This window comes from Rhopilema esculentum, chromosome 15 (genome assembly GCF_057945365.1).
Source record: "Rhopilema esculentum isolate cy_ngs chromosome 15, ASM5794536v1, whole genome shotgun sequence".
Taxonomy (NCBI): Eukaryota; Metazoa; Cnidaria; class Scyphozoa; order Rhizostomeae; family Rhizostomatidae; genus Rhopilema; species Rhopilema esculentum.
This window is the reverse complement of record NC_142829.1, coordinates 10,550,795-10,568,293: the sequence shown is the minus strand read 5'-3', so window position 1 is coordinate 10,568,293 and position 17,499 is coordinate 10,550,795. Positions and strand designations below refer to the sequence as shown.

General features: G+C 35.2%; 1 protein-coding gene across 1 annotated transcript; it reads right to left on the bottom strand.

Moving 5' to 3' along the window:
* Nucleotides 1–1,786: 1,786 nt before the first annotated feature.
* On the bottom strand, nt 1,787–10,913 carry LOC135685231 (S-adenosylmethionine decarboxylase proenzyme). Its single transcript, XM_065201098.2, has 8 exons — nt 10,537–10,913; nt 7,900–7,986; nt 6,803–6,929; nt 6,234–6,308; nt 5,112–5,139; nt 4,373–4,560; nt 3,459–3,704; nt 1,787–2,713 (listed from the first exon to the last, which is right to left on the bottom strand). Exons 1-8 carry the CDS (start codon nt 10,653–10,655, stop codon nt 2,585–2,587), a joined length of 999 nt encoding a protein of 332 aa, XP_065057170.1. The 5' UTR covers nt 10,656–10,913; the 3' UTR covers nt 1,787–2,584.
* Between the last annotated feature and the right edge of the window lie 6,586 nt (nt 10,914–17,499).

Genomic DNA, 17,499 nt, shown 5'->3' with positions numbered 1-17,499 from the left:
TAATGGCAAGAGAAGAGGACCCCTACCAAACGATACAAGTTGCCATTCCATAGTAAAATGAAGAAAAATTGCAATAATTTTGGGATCGCCCGGTAGCCCGACCGGCCAGTCCGCCCCTGGACATCAGTGTAATTGAATATAATGTCTTTTGATTAGTATTTTATGTTTTGCTTACCGTATTTCATCGAAAAAGCCGACCCTCGAAAATAAGCCAATTCGAATTTGCTGGATATTTTACCGAACCGCGATCGAGAAGGTCAAATGCTAGAATAACATAATTTTTTCAATTCATACTCGCATTTTTAATCTAAACATATTCATGAAACTTTGAATTCAAGTTGCAAAAATTGATTTCTCTTCCAGAAACATGTGCTTTTATATAACCACGATATATAGATAGGGCGCAAAAATCGACTTGGCCCCCCAGGGAAAACATATCCACCCCGCCACTGAAGACCATAATGTAGTTACAACCTTAAAAATAGTTATTATTTTGATGCTTCAATGTCACTGGTAATTGCATTTTTTGGAGCAAATTTTAGCAATAAAAACCTATTCGTAAAAAGAATATTCCAAATCCAAAAATTAATATTTTGTTTTCAATATTATTAATCAGTTTCGATTGGATGTCTAAAATTCCTGATGATGTTGATTTTTCTAGGAAAGAGATTTAATACTTATTATTTTGCTGTATTTGTTAAAACTTGTTAATTCAACGACTGTCGATCAGCCTTTCCGGAATCTTGCTATGTATGAATACTAATGATTGTAAATAACATTTTTGTTGTTACAATTGCTTAAATTTTACCTTCGTACCACCATTTCATCGTAAAGACATGAAACTCATTTGAATTATGTTCCCTTTAAACCTTGGTCAGGCTCAAAACGAAAATTTCTTAAGAATATCGAGGCTGGACGAGTTGTTTGGCATTCTTACTTAAGAAGTGTAATTCCCAGTTTCTAATTTAGATTAACCTTTATGTATATGTAGTTCTTGCAAGTTTTCTGTAAACATGCCTTCTCAAAAAGATGAGTTCGCTATTAGACAGAGGGTTTAGATATGGTTGATCGAACTTGTTTAATAAGTTAACAAGAAACAAGTCACAAGAAACATTAGCTTTTTTCGTGGAAATTTTCCATAATATCATTATGATAATTAAGACTTGGGAGCAACAGGATACGGAACAGAGTGTTGGGGTTAGGACATTTAAATATCTGAGGAATCATAAATTTTGTCAGTGTCTTCATTTTCTGCTTCTGTGACAAAATACTAAACACAATAAAAAGGAATTAGCAATGATATTTTCATCACTAAATTATTTGCAGTTGATGGTTCGATTTGAGCCCTTGGCTGGATATTCTTAGCTTGCAAGGTGATAAAATTTTCCTTCGAGACCAAGGATTTGAGAACTTTTTAAAATGGATCAGAGTAACAAAATGAAATGGCATCTCTTACTTTTTCGTTCTAGGTGAAAAATTTGGTTTCGATAATATGAATTTTTCTGATGTAAGTATCAGAATTCTTACCCATGAGAAAATATTTCAGTCCCTAATTTTACCAACAATCGTCCATGAAATAACTTGTAGCTTTTTGGGTTTCCTATTAACCGATGCATTCGACGTGAACTTTTCCCCGATCATTTTCATTGAAGTTTTATTTGATTCGAAAGAGACATAGCTTTGTTAAGAATGGCCGGCACTATTCCCAACCGTGAAAATGGCACACAACATGAAAGCCAAAAATTAAAATGGCAAAGCTCCTAGAAATGGACAAAATAATAAAACGTTGTTCCACATTGCATATATTTAACGCCAAGAATCCCACTCAATTTATGTCGCAAATGCGTCACATAAAATATAAAGAACTTGTGCATTTATGCAACTTAAATATAATCTCGCCGGCACGTGTAGACAGTTAGTACAATCAAAGTAGAAGGAACACAAGGTTTGTGAATTAAGTTTACAAAGTGGCCACTATTCGCAATATTAAATACAGTTAAGTCCCGATAACTCGATCATCTCCAAGAAAATGGTGAAATTTTTCGAGTTTTCGGTGGTTCCAGCGTATTTGAGAAGGTGCAAGGGGAATATAAATCACTAAAACAATTCGAGTTGTCTGAAGGGGAATAACAAATTTTGCATGTTCAGTATGAAATTTATCACCTTTTTAGAGTCAAGAACTTCTGACAATTAAGAAACAAGGATTTCTTTTATGAAACCTTAAAAATAAGGATGAGAACTTAGGGATAAGTACTGTATGAATAGGAAAGTTATGAGAGCGTTCCGGTACTTGAATGAACCAGGAACGACGAGAGATTTCTTTAATAAGAAGGTCAATTTCAAAATATGGAACCAATTTCGACTTGTCGGTTACTTAAACTACATAAATACATCATGAAAATCTCAGACATGAAATGCAAATCTCCAGACTGGCTGGTGCATCCTTGCTTTTGTGCCTTTTTAGCATCTTATCGGAAGGTTTCCAATCAACTAACATCAAAAGCGTAAAAGGAAAAAACTTGATTAATCATATATATATATTTGTAAATGAAAAAAATCAAAAGTAACGGGCATATTTCAAAAGTTAATATTTTCGATAATGTCCATAGACAACTGAGTAGTTTCGCAGGGCGGCCTCTTCAAGATCAACACGTTTGTAGCCTTTTGGGTGAATTTTCTTCACAGCTGAAGAAGCAGAGCCACACTTGGAGCGCTAAACAAACAAAGAAATACAAACATAATTCAGTTGTAAAATGGCTTAAAAAGGTTTCGATTGGAGTATTTAGCTAGCAGCATGACTTGACAACAAATATTTAAATCTTTTTTAAGAAAAATGATTGCCCATTCAATAAGCTTTCAGGAAATGTATACTTTTCCACAAATGGTTTGCATTTCACTTATAGAAAATTTAAAGAAAGTTAAAAGGTAACTTTTTATGGTTTTTCGCATTTACGTCATGGAAGCCAAAGGGTTAAAGCCAGAGGATATGTGGCTTTTTTTTAAAAATCTGTTTGGTAAAAAGATGCTCAATCTATTTTTGGTTAGATTATTTTTATCGTGCTGTGTTGATGATTATTTGTTAACTTTCACTAGAAATTCAATAAAATGCAATCCACCATCTTTGCAAAAAACCCTGAGTGTCTGGTATTCATTGCTTTTTGGTTCCTGTCAGATATCATCTAAATTAGAGGACATTCAGTAAAATCGTCCTTCTTATTTTGAACTGATGCAGATTCACGAAAATAGAAAAAACAAGTGTTTAAGTGCATGAGCCTTTTGATTGGCTTTCCTCCTAACCTTATTTGGGGGCAGGAGGGTTATTTGGGAATGGGCACTAATTTGGTATTCTGAAGTATGTTAGAAAGCTAATGCAATTTTGGAAAACGGTATGCATGGAAAAGTAGAAGCAGTGCTACAACCACACAACAAACAAGAAAAAAGCACCCTGAAGCACTGACCTCGTTTGCGATCAATGTGACAATGAACTTTCCAGGCTTAAAGGTCTCTAGTACCTTGGTTACAAGCCTGTCATAATTCTCCAGCTGGATGTTGGTTTCGTAGCTGACATAAGAGCAATGGGGCTGAGGGGTAACATGTATTGTTGAGTATGAGTCACCACTGAGACCATTCATAGAATAACCACATGGATCAAAGAGAACACCATCATGGACTGAGCCAGGAATAATATCAGCAATCCCTGATTCCTGTAACATTGTAAGGTCATAAAAGATCAACGAGTTATACCTCAAATTATCTCCAATTTTCAAAAATTGCTGCCGAAAATTTATTCAAAAATTTCCTTTGAATTTTCAGTTATAAAATTATATATTACAATCTTGTTCCAGAATAAAATGCAAAATGTAATAAATTCTAATGAATTCTAGCAAACGATAAGACGGAAATAAAGCAATAAATAAGCAATAGATGAAGAAGTAAATAATTGATGTATAGAACCGGACAGTTTGAAGCTGCTACTCTAAGTTTCACATTTAATGTAATACAACAAAATAATTTTTTAGGGATTATGTAAATTAAAACCTTTTTTGATTCATGTAAACAGACAATTGTTTGTCTTCTGTTTTAACGATAACGCTTTTTGTGCAGTCAAATTTCAAATGATTGGCCTCAAATAAATGGAGGTCTTGAGTAAACAAATGAAATTTTGAACTTGATGTCAGGGCATTTGTTCCAGTAAATACGATACAAATATACAAACACTTTGCCTTTTCAAGACTTCATTTTGGCAATTTCATCTTGATGTTATTAGTGCAGTGTCAAAATCTAAAGGAAACAACGATGTTCAGATGCTAAAGACATATATTTCAGTCAAAATAAAACAAAGCAAGAATAAGATCTTTGAAAAAAACCTTACATAGGTCACTTTCTTGTCATCAACATCTGGATGGGATTTTGTAAACTGTTCCATTTTTTCCTTATCAAGCTCTGACATCAAAATTTCCAAGGTCACATCTGGATCATCTGAGTGCTCAGAGAGGTGGTCTGTTGTATACAAGTACCATTCCTCACCCTTCTCTTTCCCAAATTTGTGGAATGCACCACCTGTCATGCAAAAATAAGTTCAGTTATAAATAAGACAATTTTTATAAAGACCTGAGATTTTTTTGAATATGATATACACTCCTGTGAATATGGTAAAGGGGTGCATCACTGTTTGAGAAAGCGATTTAGGTTTTCATAAACCAAACCATTTTTAAAGAACTTTAGAAGATGTTTCTTGCAAACAAAATAATTTGACAAGTTTTTAACTGATTATGTCTCCAGAATTGCTATCAAAATACTACCAACAAATAAAAGAAAAAGGAAAGTTAGTGAAAAAAATAATGCTGCTTGTTGGATAAATAGCACACCTAGAGAGTTTTAGGTGTTTGTGGAGGTTTCTGCATGTGATCTTATCACAGGCCTAATATTACCAGGACTGCAGCTAATATACAAACAAGAAAATGACAAGCAATTTCAACATTAAATGACCAAAATTGAAAATTCAAATAAAAGAAGAGGTTAAAGAAATATATATATTTTTTCATTTGACTGATACATGGCTGATTTTGTCAAATATTATTGCATTTATTTATATTTTTTGGCATACTTACTTGGAAAAAATGTCTGCAAGAGCTTCATCTACAATGAAACAAAAAAGCAGCTATAGTCACATAATTGCCAGCATGCCAGACCCAGCAAAAAAATTTATCACTGACTCCAAAATCTCAAACATTTAACTTGCCATGTCTCTGGCTTAAATAGCAGGCCTGGCCGTTTGCATTTTTGTAGGTGAAACGCTTCCTTCATTTACTAGGTGAACTTAATCAGTAACACACTAGTCAAGTGCTTTGTGTAGAAAAAACAGGTCCTGTTGGATTTAAGTGTTAAAAGTGATATCTTTTCATTTTATGTGACTTTAAGACATGCTTAAGCAGAAGAAATTAGTCACAGTACTCTCTTTATAGGAAATATAAACTCAATGACTATCAAAGTCAGATTGGGCCAATGTTTCATATGTGATTGTGAGAACAATGACCTCTCGAGACATGTATCTGATGAAAGAATGATGATTCAGTTGCCAAAGTTCTTGAATATGCCCAAAAGAGAGCAAAGCTTGGAGACTCACTACATCGAATTGGCAAAACCACATGGATTTGAGTGCAAGAATTATCACCTCTCTTGTTATCAGAAGCTTGTTGACGTAATATTGACATTGGGAGATGCTATGCAGCACTTGACCTTGGTGTTTCTCTTGATTCCCCTCCTTGCCAAGATATCGAAAGTTTAAAGATATTTACTTGTGCTGCTTACTGGAAAGATTCAAAGTCTAGATCTTTGAAAGAGCTACGATGGGAACTTTTTTGCGGAGGAAAGAAAGGTGAAAAGCTACTTTCAACACAAGCAACACTCATTCCACACATATCTGGAGCAAACTATATACATGGTTGGGTCTCAGAAAATGATAGCTATGTACTTTGGTCTAGACAATACCAGTATTTTCATGTTTCTGTAAATGGCTTTGCCAATAATCGGTTGCCATGATCTTGCCCATTTCACTTTCCTGTTCTTTTTTCGTGAGCAATTCACAGTCTGTTTTGGGTTGCGAGGGGAGTGCTGAGGTAAGAACCAGCTATCCTCACCTAAAACAGCCAGGCCTGCTTTAAGGAGGAAGTTCAACATCATAAGCAGGATCAGACATCACTAGAAAAAGGAAGTAAAAGTTTCAGACAAACCTCCTGATCAAAATTTTGGTATTCCTCTTCCTGCAAATCTGGTCTGAGATAAACTCTTCTAGAGTAGAACATATTCTGCAAAAGACAATTTTTATGTCTTAAGCTAAGTCCTTTAAGAAAATCAGTTTCATAAAATATTGAGCCGAAAATTTGAGATTTTTCTGTAATGAGGTTAGTTGCTTTACATTTACTGAACAAATTCAGTTTCTGTCATGTCAACTCAGTAGTTTTGTGTTCCTGTTAGGTATTTGAACAGCAACAAAAGAAGCAAGTTCCTTGTTTTTGCTGCAAAATAGCCTCGTTGACCACTAGCATGGTCAATGAGCATTAAAAACCCTCTTGCTTTGAATGAGAAGCTTATCACCTTCTTGGTTTTTTCTGACACATTCCCTTTATTTTTAGCAATTGAGAATTCACAAATTTATGTCTATTATCTCTATGAAAAAGTGTCTAAAAAGCCCTGTGATTTTGGAATATTTTATTGTGTATACCAAGGATACCAAGCAGCTAAAAAATCTTAAGGGCCTTACCCTCAGCAATTTATTTGCATGTCTCAAAAGCACACTCACCTGAATGTCATTAACCTTCAAGTACTTCTTTGCAAGATGAAGCAAAGGTTCCACACAGTTCAAAACTTTTGTTTTCCCACAAGTTTTCAACACTATGTGATCTTTAGCAACAAATAAGCTGCTTTCGCTAGAATAAAAGAAGTTTTATAACTATTTTAAATTTGAGATTTGAATTGTTTGAAATAAACCAATCTATAATTTTAATTTTAAATTCAAAGAAAAAGTTAGATATGTACATTTTATCAAGGGTCACTCAATGTCCCTAGTATTAAGGGTCATTACATGCCAGAACATCAGGGCCATGTAACCCAGCATCTCAGATGTTTGTTAATCTGTGGTGCAATGTATAAAAAAGATATCAAATAATTCCAACCTACACTTTAAAATGAAAAAGAAGCCATTTAGAAAATTTGGTCATTTAAAGTTGACTAGATTTCAGTTAAATTAGTTAACTGTGGCTGCTTGAAATTTCTGTACAGTAAAAGTTTAAATGACAGCTGTGTTGCAGGGGCAGACATTTTGTCAAATTTGTTTCGGGGGGGGGGGGGGGGGGGGGAGGGGAGGGGCAGCAAGCCTTCTGTTTTGCTAAGATGACATCACAGTTTCCGATTGCTTTTAACCAAAAGACAATTGTCTTCCAAAATATCAGAGGGTGACTGCCCCTACCCCCTGCTGTGCTGTTAGTTCTGTTATGACCTGCCGAAACAACCAGAGGTTTTTACTGGTTGTAGTTTGCTAATATGTGACCAGAATTACTTGTGCTTTGTATGTAAATACGCTTTTTCCATGGTAAAAAGCACTTATTAATTTTGCAAAAATAACAAGCTCAAGTTCTGTGAACTCTTTTAGGGCTTTCGAGTTTTTGGAGCTAAATCGTTTCTCAAAAGCAGAGATTCTAAAACTGCCTACAACTCCCTTTTGCCTTATCTTATAAGAAACACAATGGAAAACTGAACTGAATCTTTCAGCTTCACTGGGGACCAATCAGATCATTTTTGTGCTCTTTAAGTATATATAATGCAGTTAGATAACTGAATAATTACCGCTATTTTCCTCAAAAAATGGCGGTTAAAAGTGGAAAAAGCTTTAAAACTTACCTTAATACATAGGAATCAATATGTTCATTCTTTGAAGCCTTCACGACTTCTGCATTGCAGTAAGTGACAAGTTTTTTGTATTCTTCACTGCAAATAAAAAATTTCAGTATATATTAACATTGAAACTCAATAAAAAACAGCTTGTTTGGCGTTTGGCTGTAACTTCTTCAGGATGATTCTGAAGAATAATCATTACTGAGGAAACATGTGAAATCAAAGAAAACACTTTCTTAAGACATTTGCCTTTCGCTTCATCAGTAATAACTTTACAAAATCAGAGAAACCTACTTATCAACCTAAATTATAATAGAACAATACAAAACAATAGAAACCACCTAATAGAATATAAGGGGCACCTGCCTAATAAAATACATATTGTTAAATGTGTATGAACGGAAATTGTTATGAGGAACTGGGAGAGAAGTGAATAGAAAGGTAGAAAAAATAATGTGATGGAGATGCTGGTGTTGACAGTCTCACAAGAGATAAATGATAGCCATAAAATTATAAATACAAAAATGAGAAGATAAGCTTTAAACAAAAGAGCTAACATTAAAAAATAAATAAAAAAAATATTAAAAACCATAGAAGAATATATAAATGTTCTATGTATCTACCTGCCTAGTATTGAGACCCATTGGAGAGAAAGTATTTAAGCGATATTGCCAAAAACTTTCCCTCCTCCTATCATTACCTGTTAACCTATCTATGACCTTAACACTTGTCATTCAGGAACGTCGGATGTCCTTCCTCAGAAAAATGTCTGAAAAATTCCATCTGAGGCTGAAGACCCTAAATTAAACTTATATCTATATATATATATTGACAGCTTTATGTAGATATTGAACAACAAACAGTTGATAGATACAATAGCACAAAAAGCAATTAAATATTTATGTATATTCAGCCTCCAGACAGTACTAGGACATTTGAACAACAAAGCAGCTATGCATTTTCTTGCATTCCTAAGCTAAAACAATGCTTGCCAAAAGAACTTTTTTCTTTTTTCAAGCCATGCTAATAAATGTAGCTCAGGTACTGTGAGCATCCAGTATGTAATCAAAGATGAATGTGATGTTTCTTAAATGTTTCTTGAAGACAAAGGCTTCTTTCCTCCAAAGTTTGTCCAAAACATTTGATTTTCTGCTTGGGTGCACACCAGATATTCATTTGCTTTTTAGGGTCTGTATTGAGAGTGGCTAACCATTATTGTCTTCAGAATTATAGCAGTCAAAGGCAGTCTCTCCAACTTTACCAAAATTTAGACAGCGTGACAAGGTATGTGCTGAACAGCCCGCAGTTAACAGATATAATTTTAAAGTTGACAAGCAAGTTTTGTCTGATTTAGGTACATATCTGACCTTTTGATTAAACAAATTTATGCCATAAAAGGTGAAAATTTACGCAGGGTTAAGGGTGTGGTCATATTTATAGAAAGACTTTGTCTAGAAGGGCATTGTCCCCCTAAATTTTGCTGAGAACTTTGCCCCTAGATCAGTATAGATTCCATGGCAGCTGCTCTCCCGAGAAATTTTTGTAGAACAACAGGTGCACTCTTGCACACATGAAAGATGGGTGTTGTTTGAGCATGTTTTTGGATGTGGCTCAAACAAAAAGGTTATTTTCAAACATGGCAAAATGACTTTCTAAATTTGTATGCAACCCAGATTGGAAAAAAGTGTGTCATTCTAAATTGAGTGATCCACTTGAGATCAGGGCTGCCAAAAAGTTTCAGTAGACCTGGGGCAGAAGGGAAAAAAGCAACTTGCGAGCCGAGCGAGCAGAAAATCTTTGTAACACCCTTTTTTTAGATTAGCTTAAAATGCACTTCAGAATATTCTTTGCAGTCATTTTCTTGCAATTGTTTCAATGTTACTTTTGTTTCAATTGATTCATTGTGGTGTTTTACTATTATCTCCATTCTATAAACTGGTTACTATCATTTAACAATAAACAGATTAATCATATTCTTAAAATTAAATTCTTAATATGAATTTCCCTAGACATCAAGATCCTTAGGAAATTTGCCCTCTTGTCCCCCTTTCGGTGGCCCAGCTTGAGATCATATTCAGGCCTTAGGATGATCTTGTTTTGGCCTTTTTAAACATTTTTTTTATTAATCTTTTTACCTGACAAACCTTAAAGAATTTAGGCAACTGCCACTGATGGTAGTGATAGGTGAGTATAGTTCAACTCTCAATTGTTAATTTCCCTGAGATGTAAAATTGATGTAAACAGGAAAAGTGCCGGACAAAATATGCACACACTCAAGAATGACTGAGAAATCTGATGCACACTCAAATGTGCACACTTATCACAAATGCACTCTTGCACTCCCGGGTAATAGCTTGTGCACTCCCGAGATCTCGTCGAGAACTGCCATAAAATCCAGACCGGGTTGATGCTATTTCACAGTTTTCGTGAAAATATAGCACATTGCATCTTCGGGTCATTGTGCATGGCAGACGCGAAATCGATAACATTTTTCTTGATTTTCTTTGCTACTGACAATCGGTATAATACAAATTACTGAAATTTTCAGCATATGTAATTAATTTGCATGTCTTCGTGCGTAGTAGACATGCACATGGTCGTCATATGCTCGTTCATGCCTCTTATTTACAGGGCTGCACTCACCTTGGAATCTTTCTCAATCCAGATTTTGAATCACAAAAATCTGGTATTTTGAACCAAATTTCAAGCAGCTTTTCAGTTCCTTCGAAGAACTCCATTTGCTCTAGACTGTGCAACAACATGTTGATTTGAGATCGGCCTGGTGCTGGCCACCAAAATGGCTGTGCCTGAAAGCTGCTCCTTGGGAAGGTCTGTGTACTTCGATTAACAACTGTGCAACGTTGACGGCGATAAGCAGAAACAAACTTTAGCAAATGCTAGGGCATCATTCAATCAAACAGGTCTAAATGGGGTTTAGCAGATGTTAGGGTGGAAATCTCTTGATGTAAGAAGGGACACCTCCTAGATACATTGCCGTAAAGTTGAAAGGGCCTATCTGGTGATCAATCTTGTCTTTAAACCAGCTCACGTTGCCAATATGCGCCTTCGTTGCGTTATATTGTGTAAGAATGACCAATGGAAAGACGTGCGACCGCTGGCAGAAGGGCATCGCAAAAAGAAGGGAATCACTATAAATTTCCCCGAAATTTGCATTGCGAACATTGCAAAAATCCATAATCCTTGCTCTGGAAAATACACCAGAATAACAGCTTTCACAAGATACACACAATTCTAGTAAAGAATCCACGAAATGCAGCCAAACTTTAGATTTTATTTAAAAACGACAGCATGCCTCCTAATCTTGACAAAGTTTGAGATTTTAGTGCAACGTCAGCAAAATTTCCATTGTCTTTTGGGAACAGGATCCCTATGGCAACCGTGATTTTAGTGATCATCGCATTTTGATTTGTAATTTTTCTTGTGTCATACACTTCGCTGGGTGATTCACACACCTGAGCGACTGCTGAGGTATGACATTTTAAAGCAATGAATCGTACATCACTGACTATGATTAGGGAGGCAGTGAAGCCTATCGATTTCCGAATTGCACGGCAAGTGGTGACTCGGTGTATGGCTATTGCATCTCGCTTTTTGGCTGGTTATTTCGAGCGTTTTTTTTGGTGTAAGGATTGACAGACTGATAAGAAAAGGCAGTCTTTTAATAGGGCTGGAAGTAAAACCGATGCCTCCAATATTTCTACGGATATAAGTGGTGATGGATCTATTTTACTTCACTGGTTTGTTTACAATTAGGCCTATCCATACCATCTTGGGTTCTTCAATATTGGCGCTTTTACTTGCTAGATTCATTCTAGTTTCATGACCGATGAATTGCAAGGTGATCCTTGATACACCTCGTCAAAAATATTTGCTTCAAATATTTGACTGTTTGTTTGCGAAGGTCCACCAAAAAAGATTAAAAAACAAGTCATAAATAAGAACAAACCAAATATTCGCCATCAGATCAATAAACTCATTTTGTTTAAAAATGTTTAGGGACTGCAAGAAAGACTGTGAATCCTCCAAAAAACAACGATCGGTACCATCAATATTACACTCTTTTTTTATAAGAACAATTTTATAAGAACACGAGCCTCAAAACAGGTCAACAGTTAAGAACAAATTAAGGACAAGCTGAGGCTGAGCTTCTGCAAAATGCAATTTTGAACAACGTTTTTTCTCAAAATCGAGGATTTTTAGCGATGTGTGGGTGCTTTTTCGGTGAATATTCAAATTTGTCAGCAAATTAAGGCTGTCTAATTCACTTTGTTTGCAAATGAGGCCTGAACACCTCCTTAGGGCGAAAAAGCTAGCAATAGCACTGCTTGAACCCTCTTGATTTAAGAACAAATTGAGAACAATCCAGCCTTATATTTTCGAACAAATTAAGAACAGTCAGCCTGAACTTAAATTTACTGGTTTTATAAGAAAAAGAGTTTAATGCCAAGAATTATGCATTACCTTCCCTGTCGGGGAATCCCCATCGTGGTTTCTTCGGTATTCTAGTAAATTCTTAACCTATTATTCTTAAATCAACACGTTTATTTTTTATTGTGTATGCTTGTGTTACATAACTACGGAACTATGCAATTTACGTAAAAGCCTCACTTTGAGGCCGAGACAGTAGATTAAGGATCCAGCCAGAATTTTCTGGAAGTAAGCTATTGTAATAGGATTAACTACGTCAATCGTATTCTTAATTTTTATTGGCTTGAGTAGTAGTTAAAATTGATTGTGATTGGCTAAGATAAATTTTAGTTCCTTGTTTGCTTCTATAAAAGTTGGAAATTGAATCGAGCGCTAAGGATTCGTAGAGAAAGATTTTTTCACGATGTACGTTGAGTTGTGTTGAGCAGAAAATTCAGAAAACATAAAGATTGTCTTTCTCTAAGAGTTTACTCAAATCATTTATTGAACCTGCGTTAACAAGCAGAGATATTCTCTACATTCCCATTTTCCTTGAAACTCAATTATTCACGTTCGTAGGTGTTTCATATTTACAGTTAAACTTGTGAATAGATGCAGAAATTTTAGTTTATGAAGTAGCAACTATCTCTTGAGGAGAATAATAGAAAACAGCTAGGCCATTTGTCATGGTTTTATTGCCATTTCTTTATTTGATATCTTGGAAAACTTCCTGAACCTAGTCTTCTGCTTGTGCATGTGGCGAAAAATTTTTTTCATATGACGAACCTAGCCTTCTGTATAAAGCATGAGAATTTTGAAAGCTTCTGTTCTATAACAGACAAAAATTCCTAAAATCCTCAAAATATACTTTGCCTCTACACCTGGCGTTTGGCAGCTTTGATAGAAACCTATTCGTAATGATGGCAAAAACGGGAGCTCATTTGATGTTGCTAATACTTTTTCAATACGAGTTGTTACTAAGCTGTTTTGTTCTGTTATTGTTGATATCCTGGTGATAATCAAATACTTCTTGCGTTTGTCTTTGTCCATTTCTGTGTACCGCCATCATACAACTTAACTTTGGCATTTTTCCTTTCCTCAAGCGCATGCATTTTATAACGTATCGTTACTTCTAGTCTTTGAAGTAAAATTGTAAAGAATCTGTGAAATCCTTGATAAATGAATAGAAATATACATATTTACAGAATATCCGATTCTACTGACATCAGCAGAAGGCGTTGAAGACTCTCGCGTCCCAGGTGTCTTCATCCTTCAGCATTGAATAAGGTAATGAAAGCGCAGTTTCCATCAGCTTTTTCACTTCACCACAAGAAGGCAGATCATGCCGAAGATTTCTAAAAAGCATGCCTTTACATGTAAAACAGAATACGAGAATTGCCCTCAAGAGGCTTCGGCCCCTCTGACAATTTTTCGAGAAGGCTTACCCGCTGTTGATAACTTTTAATTGCAGAGCAGCTTTTCGAAGAACAAAATAGCAGTAGAAAGTTGAAGCCCGCTTTCTCAAACTCCCAATGAAACTGAATTTTAAGTCAAACTGGTTGAACTAACGGATAACCATCGAAATCCGAAAGATCTAGGTTATAGCTTGCTTACAAAGTAAAGGAAAGAAAAAGTAAAGAAGGAAAGTGCAATATAACTAATACCAATTTCATCAAACAATCAGCTATTCAATATATTTGCTTCAAGAGTCAGTTCCAAAATATCATTGAGTTTGAGATTATGCTGATAAAAAGGAGTTTCCCCTCTAGATTGTATATCTAAAGATCCTCTCCTCTGGTCACCACTTAATCGTTCAAATGTTAGCTGTTCCATTGATTTTTCTTGAAATTTGGTGGGTTATGCAACTAAAGAAGCTCAAGCCATAAATCAGATCAATCATACTTCATGAATCATAAATGGGCGAGACATTGAACAATCTCAGAGCTTTCGGTAGCAGTTAAAAAATAATACATTTTGGAGTCAGCAAGCAATCTGCGGGGTTTCCAATGTTTAATCAACATGGATAAGCAATTTGAGTGGTGACAAACCTTTCGTTGAAGACTAGCCTGAAGCTCGTGTAGAATAACCACACGTCCACCAAAGAAACTTTTGTGAATCTTTTCCAAACGATTGCGATGTTGTAAGGGAACATAAATGATGGAAATTGCGTGAAACAACACTCGCATCAAATGAAAATACCAAAATTCCCGCGATAAACAGGTTCACCAAGTGCCTCAATAGCTGTAATAGAGTAGGCTTAATAAAATGGCTTAAAATATGCCACTTTTCACCAAATACAAAGTCATTTATGATCAACTTGGTACTCCAACACTTAAATGCGATCTTGCAAATGTTTTTCTGAGCTTATCATGTCGCAATTAACAGTACCTGCAGTTACACAACTTTCTGACAAACTCCTAGCAAGCCTCATAAAGGTTTCAAAGCCGTGAGACTGTTCAATAAAAATTCAAAATATTTTTACTTTTGAAAAAGTAAACTTTTTCAGTCTTTAAAATTAGAAGTGTTGCCAACAGTTTGAAAATTGATTTGATTGGTTTTTAACTAGAAAAAGACGCCTAATGTTCAATATCGATCGCCTTGTTGTTTACAACGCGATCGCCATTACTCATTTGTCAAACCGGTGCAATACTTTTGCTCACTTAGTGTACTTGCCAATTACAAAGGACAATGACAACCCCATTGTCATTACATGCAACTAGACAAATAAATACTAACGCTACAGCTACATGTACACATAATGAATGTTAACATAAAAAAATAAGAAATATATATTTATAGGAAATTACAAATAAGTGGGTGAGGCAAAAGATTTAGGGATATTTAATGAAAATGATTACATTATCATTCAAAGCGTGTCGTTCTTGAAATATACAGGATAGTAGATTCCAGAATGGCAATTTTTTGTCTCCGTACAAAAAATCTGCAAAAGGACAGGATTTGGAACGTTTGTAAATTCAAATGAGTGCAGTACTGGAGTGACACAGGCGAGGAGGTCCCGGGCAGATTCACAGTTCACTATAAGAATCTATATACCATGTGAGTTCCAATTTCTACCCCCTTATCTCTGACATAACTGGCATCACAACACACCCTTATCTCTGAAAATTTTAGGTATGTTACACCCTTTTCTCTGATACAAAAGAAATGTTAAATTAAATCAACCCCATCAACCTCGGCAATAGATTTGATAAAAAGTAAAATGTAGATTGCTTCAATAACTGACTCCAATAATTAGGAAAATTTAATCATAAGAATTAAACAATGTTGATTTTGATGCTGCAAAAAATCCTTTCTTGATTTTGATATCTTCAGTTTTGATGCTTATGTGTACCCAATGTGAAATTCATGCTAAAGACAGGTCAAGGTCAAGTTAGAACTGCGTCATGGCATGTAGGATAATGAAAAGAAGAAAAAATCTGAACCTAAGATCTTAATCAATGAAGCCTAGTGCTTAGAATACCAAAACGTACAGACAATAGTCGCCTGTTAAAAAATTCCATGTTTATCAACAAGTCAATCTGAAAACCTGGCACAATTCAAGGTTGTAGAAGTTGTTCTGCAGAGTTTCCCATACTCAAACACAAGATAGTACACTGTTTCTGCACAGTTGCACACATGCACATATTTCTATTTGTTTATGCATACACAAGAACTTGTTGATGGCTTCCATACTCTGCAGAAACAGTGTGCGGGAGCTACTTAACCTGACTCAATCTTAAACTTTCAAGTAACCAACTTTCAAGTAGCTATTGTTTTCATTACATCCACTATAAAAGACAATCAACAACACTTCATCTCCGTTTAGCTTAAAGTTTACATGTCAACATTCTCTCAAAAGTCATATCCACCCTTACAATATAAAATGTCATATTTGAATTTGCGTTCATTGTATTGTGACATGAACAGCTTACTGCGAGCTTCATTTTCATCATTGAGATTTTGCTGTTAAAGCTTGAGCATCTTGGGCAATCAAATTTAAACAACTTGCAATCAAATTAAAATTCATCTAACACAAAATACGATCCAAAACCGAATAAAATTAATATAAATATTCTTTCCTGCTGCTACAGCGCTTTTTAAACTAATTAGTTAAAAAATATGCTTACTATGGCAAATTTGCTTATTTTGTGGGTTTTGCCTCCCCCACCCCCACCTGAAAATAGATTTCTGCCTTTGAACATACATTAAGTGATTTTGGCTTTTGCTATGCATTACTAGAAGTACCTTTCGTTTCAATATTTCTGCGCAGCGCTTCTCCCATCAACTTTATCCGAAGAAAACTGAAGTGAATTGAATTGCATGATTGGCGGGAAAGGCGGGCATTGGACAAAACGCTATTCTGTGACAAGGCTGTTGTCCGAAAAGTCACAGATAAAAGACACCAATAAATGGTCCAGGGAGAGAGTGCTTGCTTGTATTAATATGACGGAGGCTCCGTCCAAAAGTTTTCACGGACACTGGTTGCAGTGAAGCTTGAGTTGAGTGAGGCTAAGTATGGCCTATAATTGAAATTCTTCAAGGCCTAAGCATGAGTTCAGGTATATTTTTTTTAGATTTTCCTCTACGTACAGAGGAACTCAAATTAAGATTTGTAATTAGAATTACAAAATAAAAAGCAGAAAAATTGTAATTATATGTGTTGTTTTATCAAGATTTTGTGTTAGACGAAACATCTTCCTAGAATGACTATTGGTGCATGCTCTTTAACATGATGCATTGTTGACATAGCAGTTAAAATAGAATTGAGTTTTGTTTTTTCTTTTAATTTTACCATTAAATTGCTGAGTCATGTTTATATAGATGTTGGGTCAATTTAAGCATCTCAGCCAGAAACCTACCAATTTTAGATCCTGGCATGCAGCACAATACTGTTCTTGTGCATTCACTAGCCATACTCTGAAGACTTGTACTCGCCCAAGTTTTATGTTGCAATATTTATTGGAAGTAAGTTGGTATAGACAGTTGTTTTTTAAAACTATCTTTGTTCATTTTACTGGTTGTCTGTCAACTGCAGCAAGCTGGAGCTATGACACTATGTTGATTTCCTTATTTGCAACAAAAAACTAGCAAGTTTTTTTAACCCTAAGTCCTTAAGTCTTAATCTTTTAACCATGCATAAAATTTTTCTGCAAACATAAACCCTTCCCTGACTTGGAT

What these genes read in the sequence shown, in the direction of transcription:
- LOC135685231 (XM_065201098.2), bottom strand. Translation starts at nt 10,655, where the DNA reads ATGTTGTTGCACAGTCTAGAGCAAATGGAGTTCTTCGAAGGAACTGAA. An exon ending in TGAAGGTTAATGACATTCAG is followed by an intron (nt 6,309 to 6,802) that starts GTGAGTGTGCTT and finishes TGTCTTTTGCAG; the next exon opens with AATATGTTCTACTCTAGAAG. An exon ending in ACCAAAATTTTGATCAGGAG is followed by an intron (nt 5,140 to 6,233) that starts GTTTGTCTGAAA and finishes GTTTCATTGTAG; the next exon opens with ATGAAGCTCTTGCAGACATT.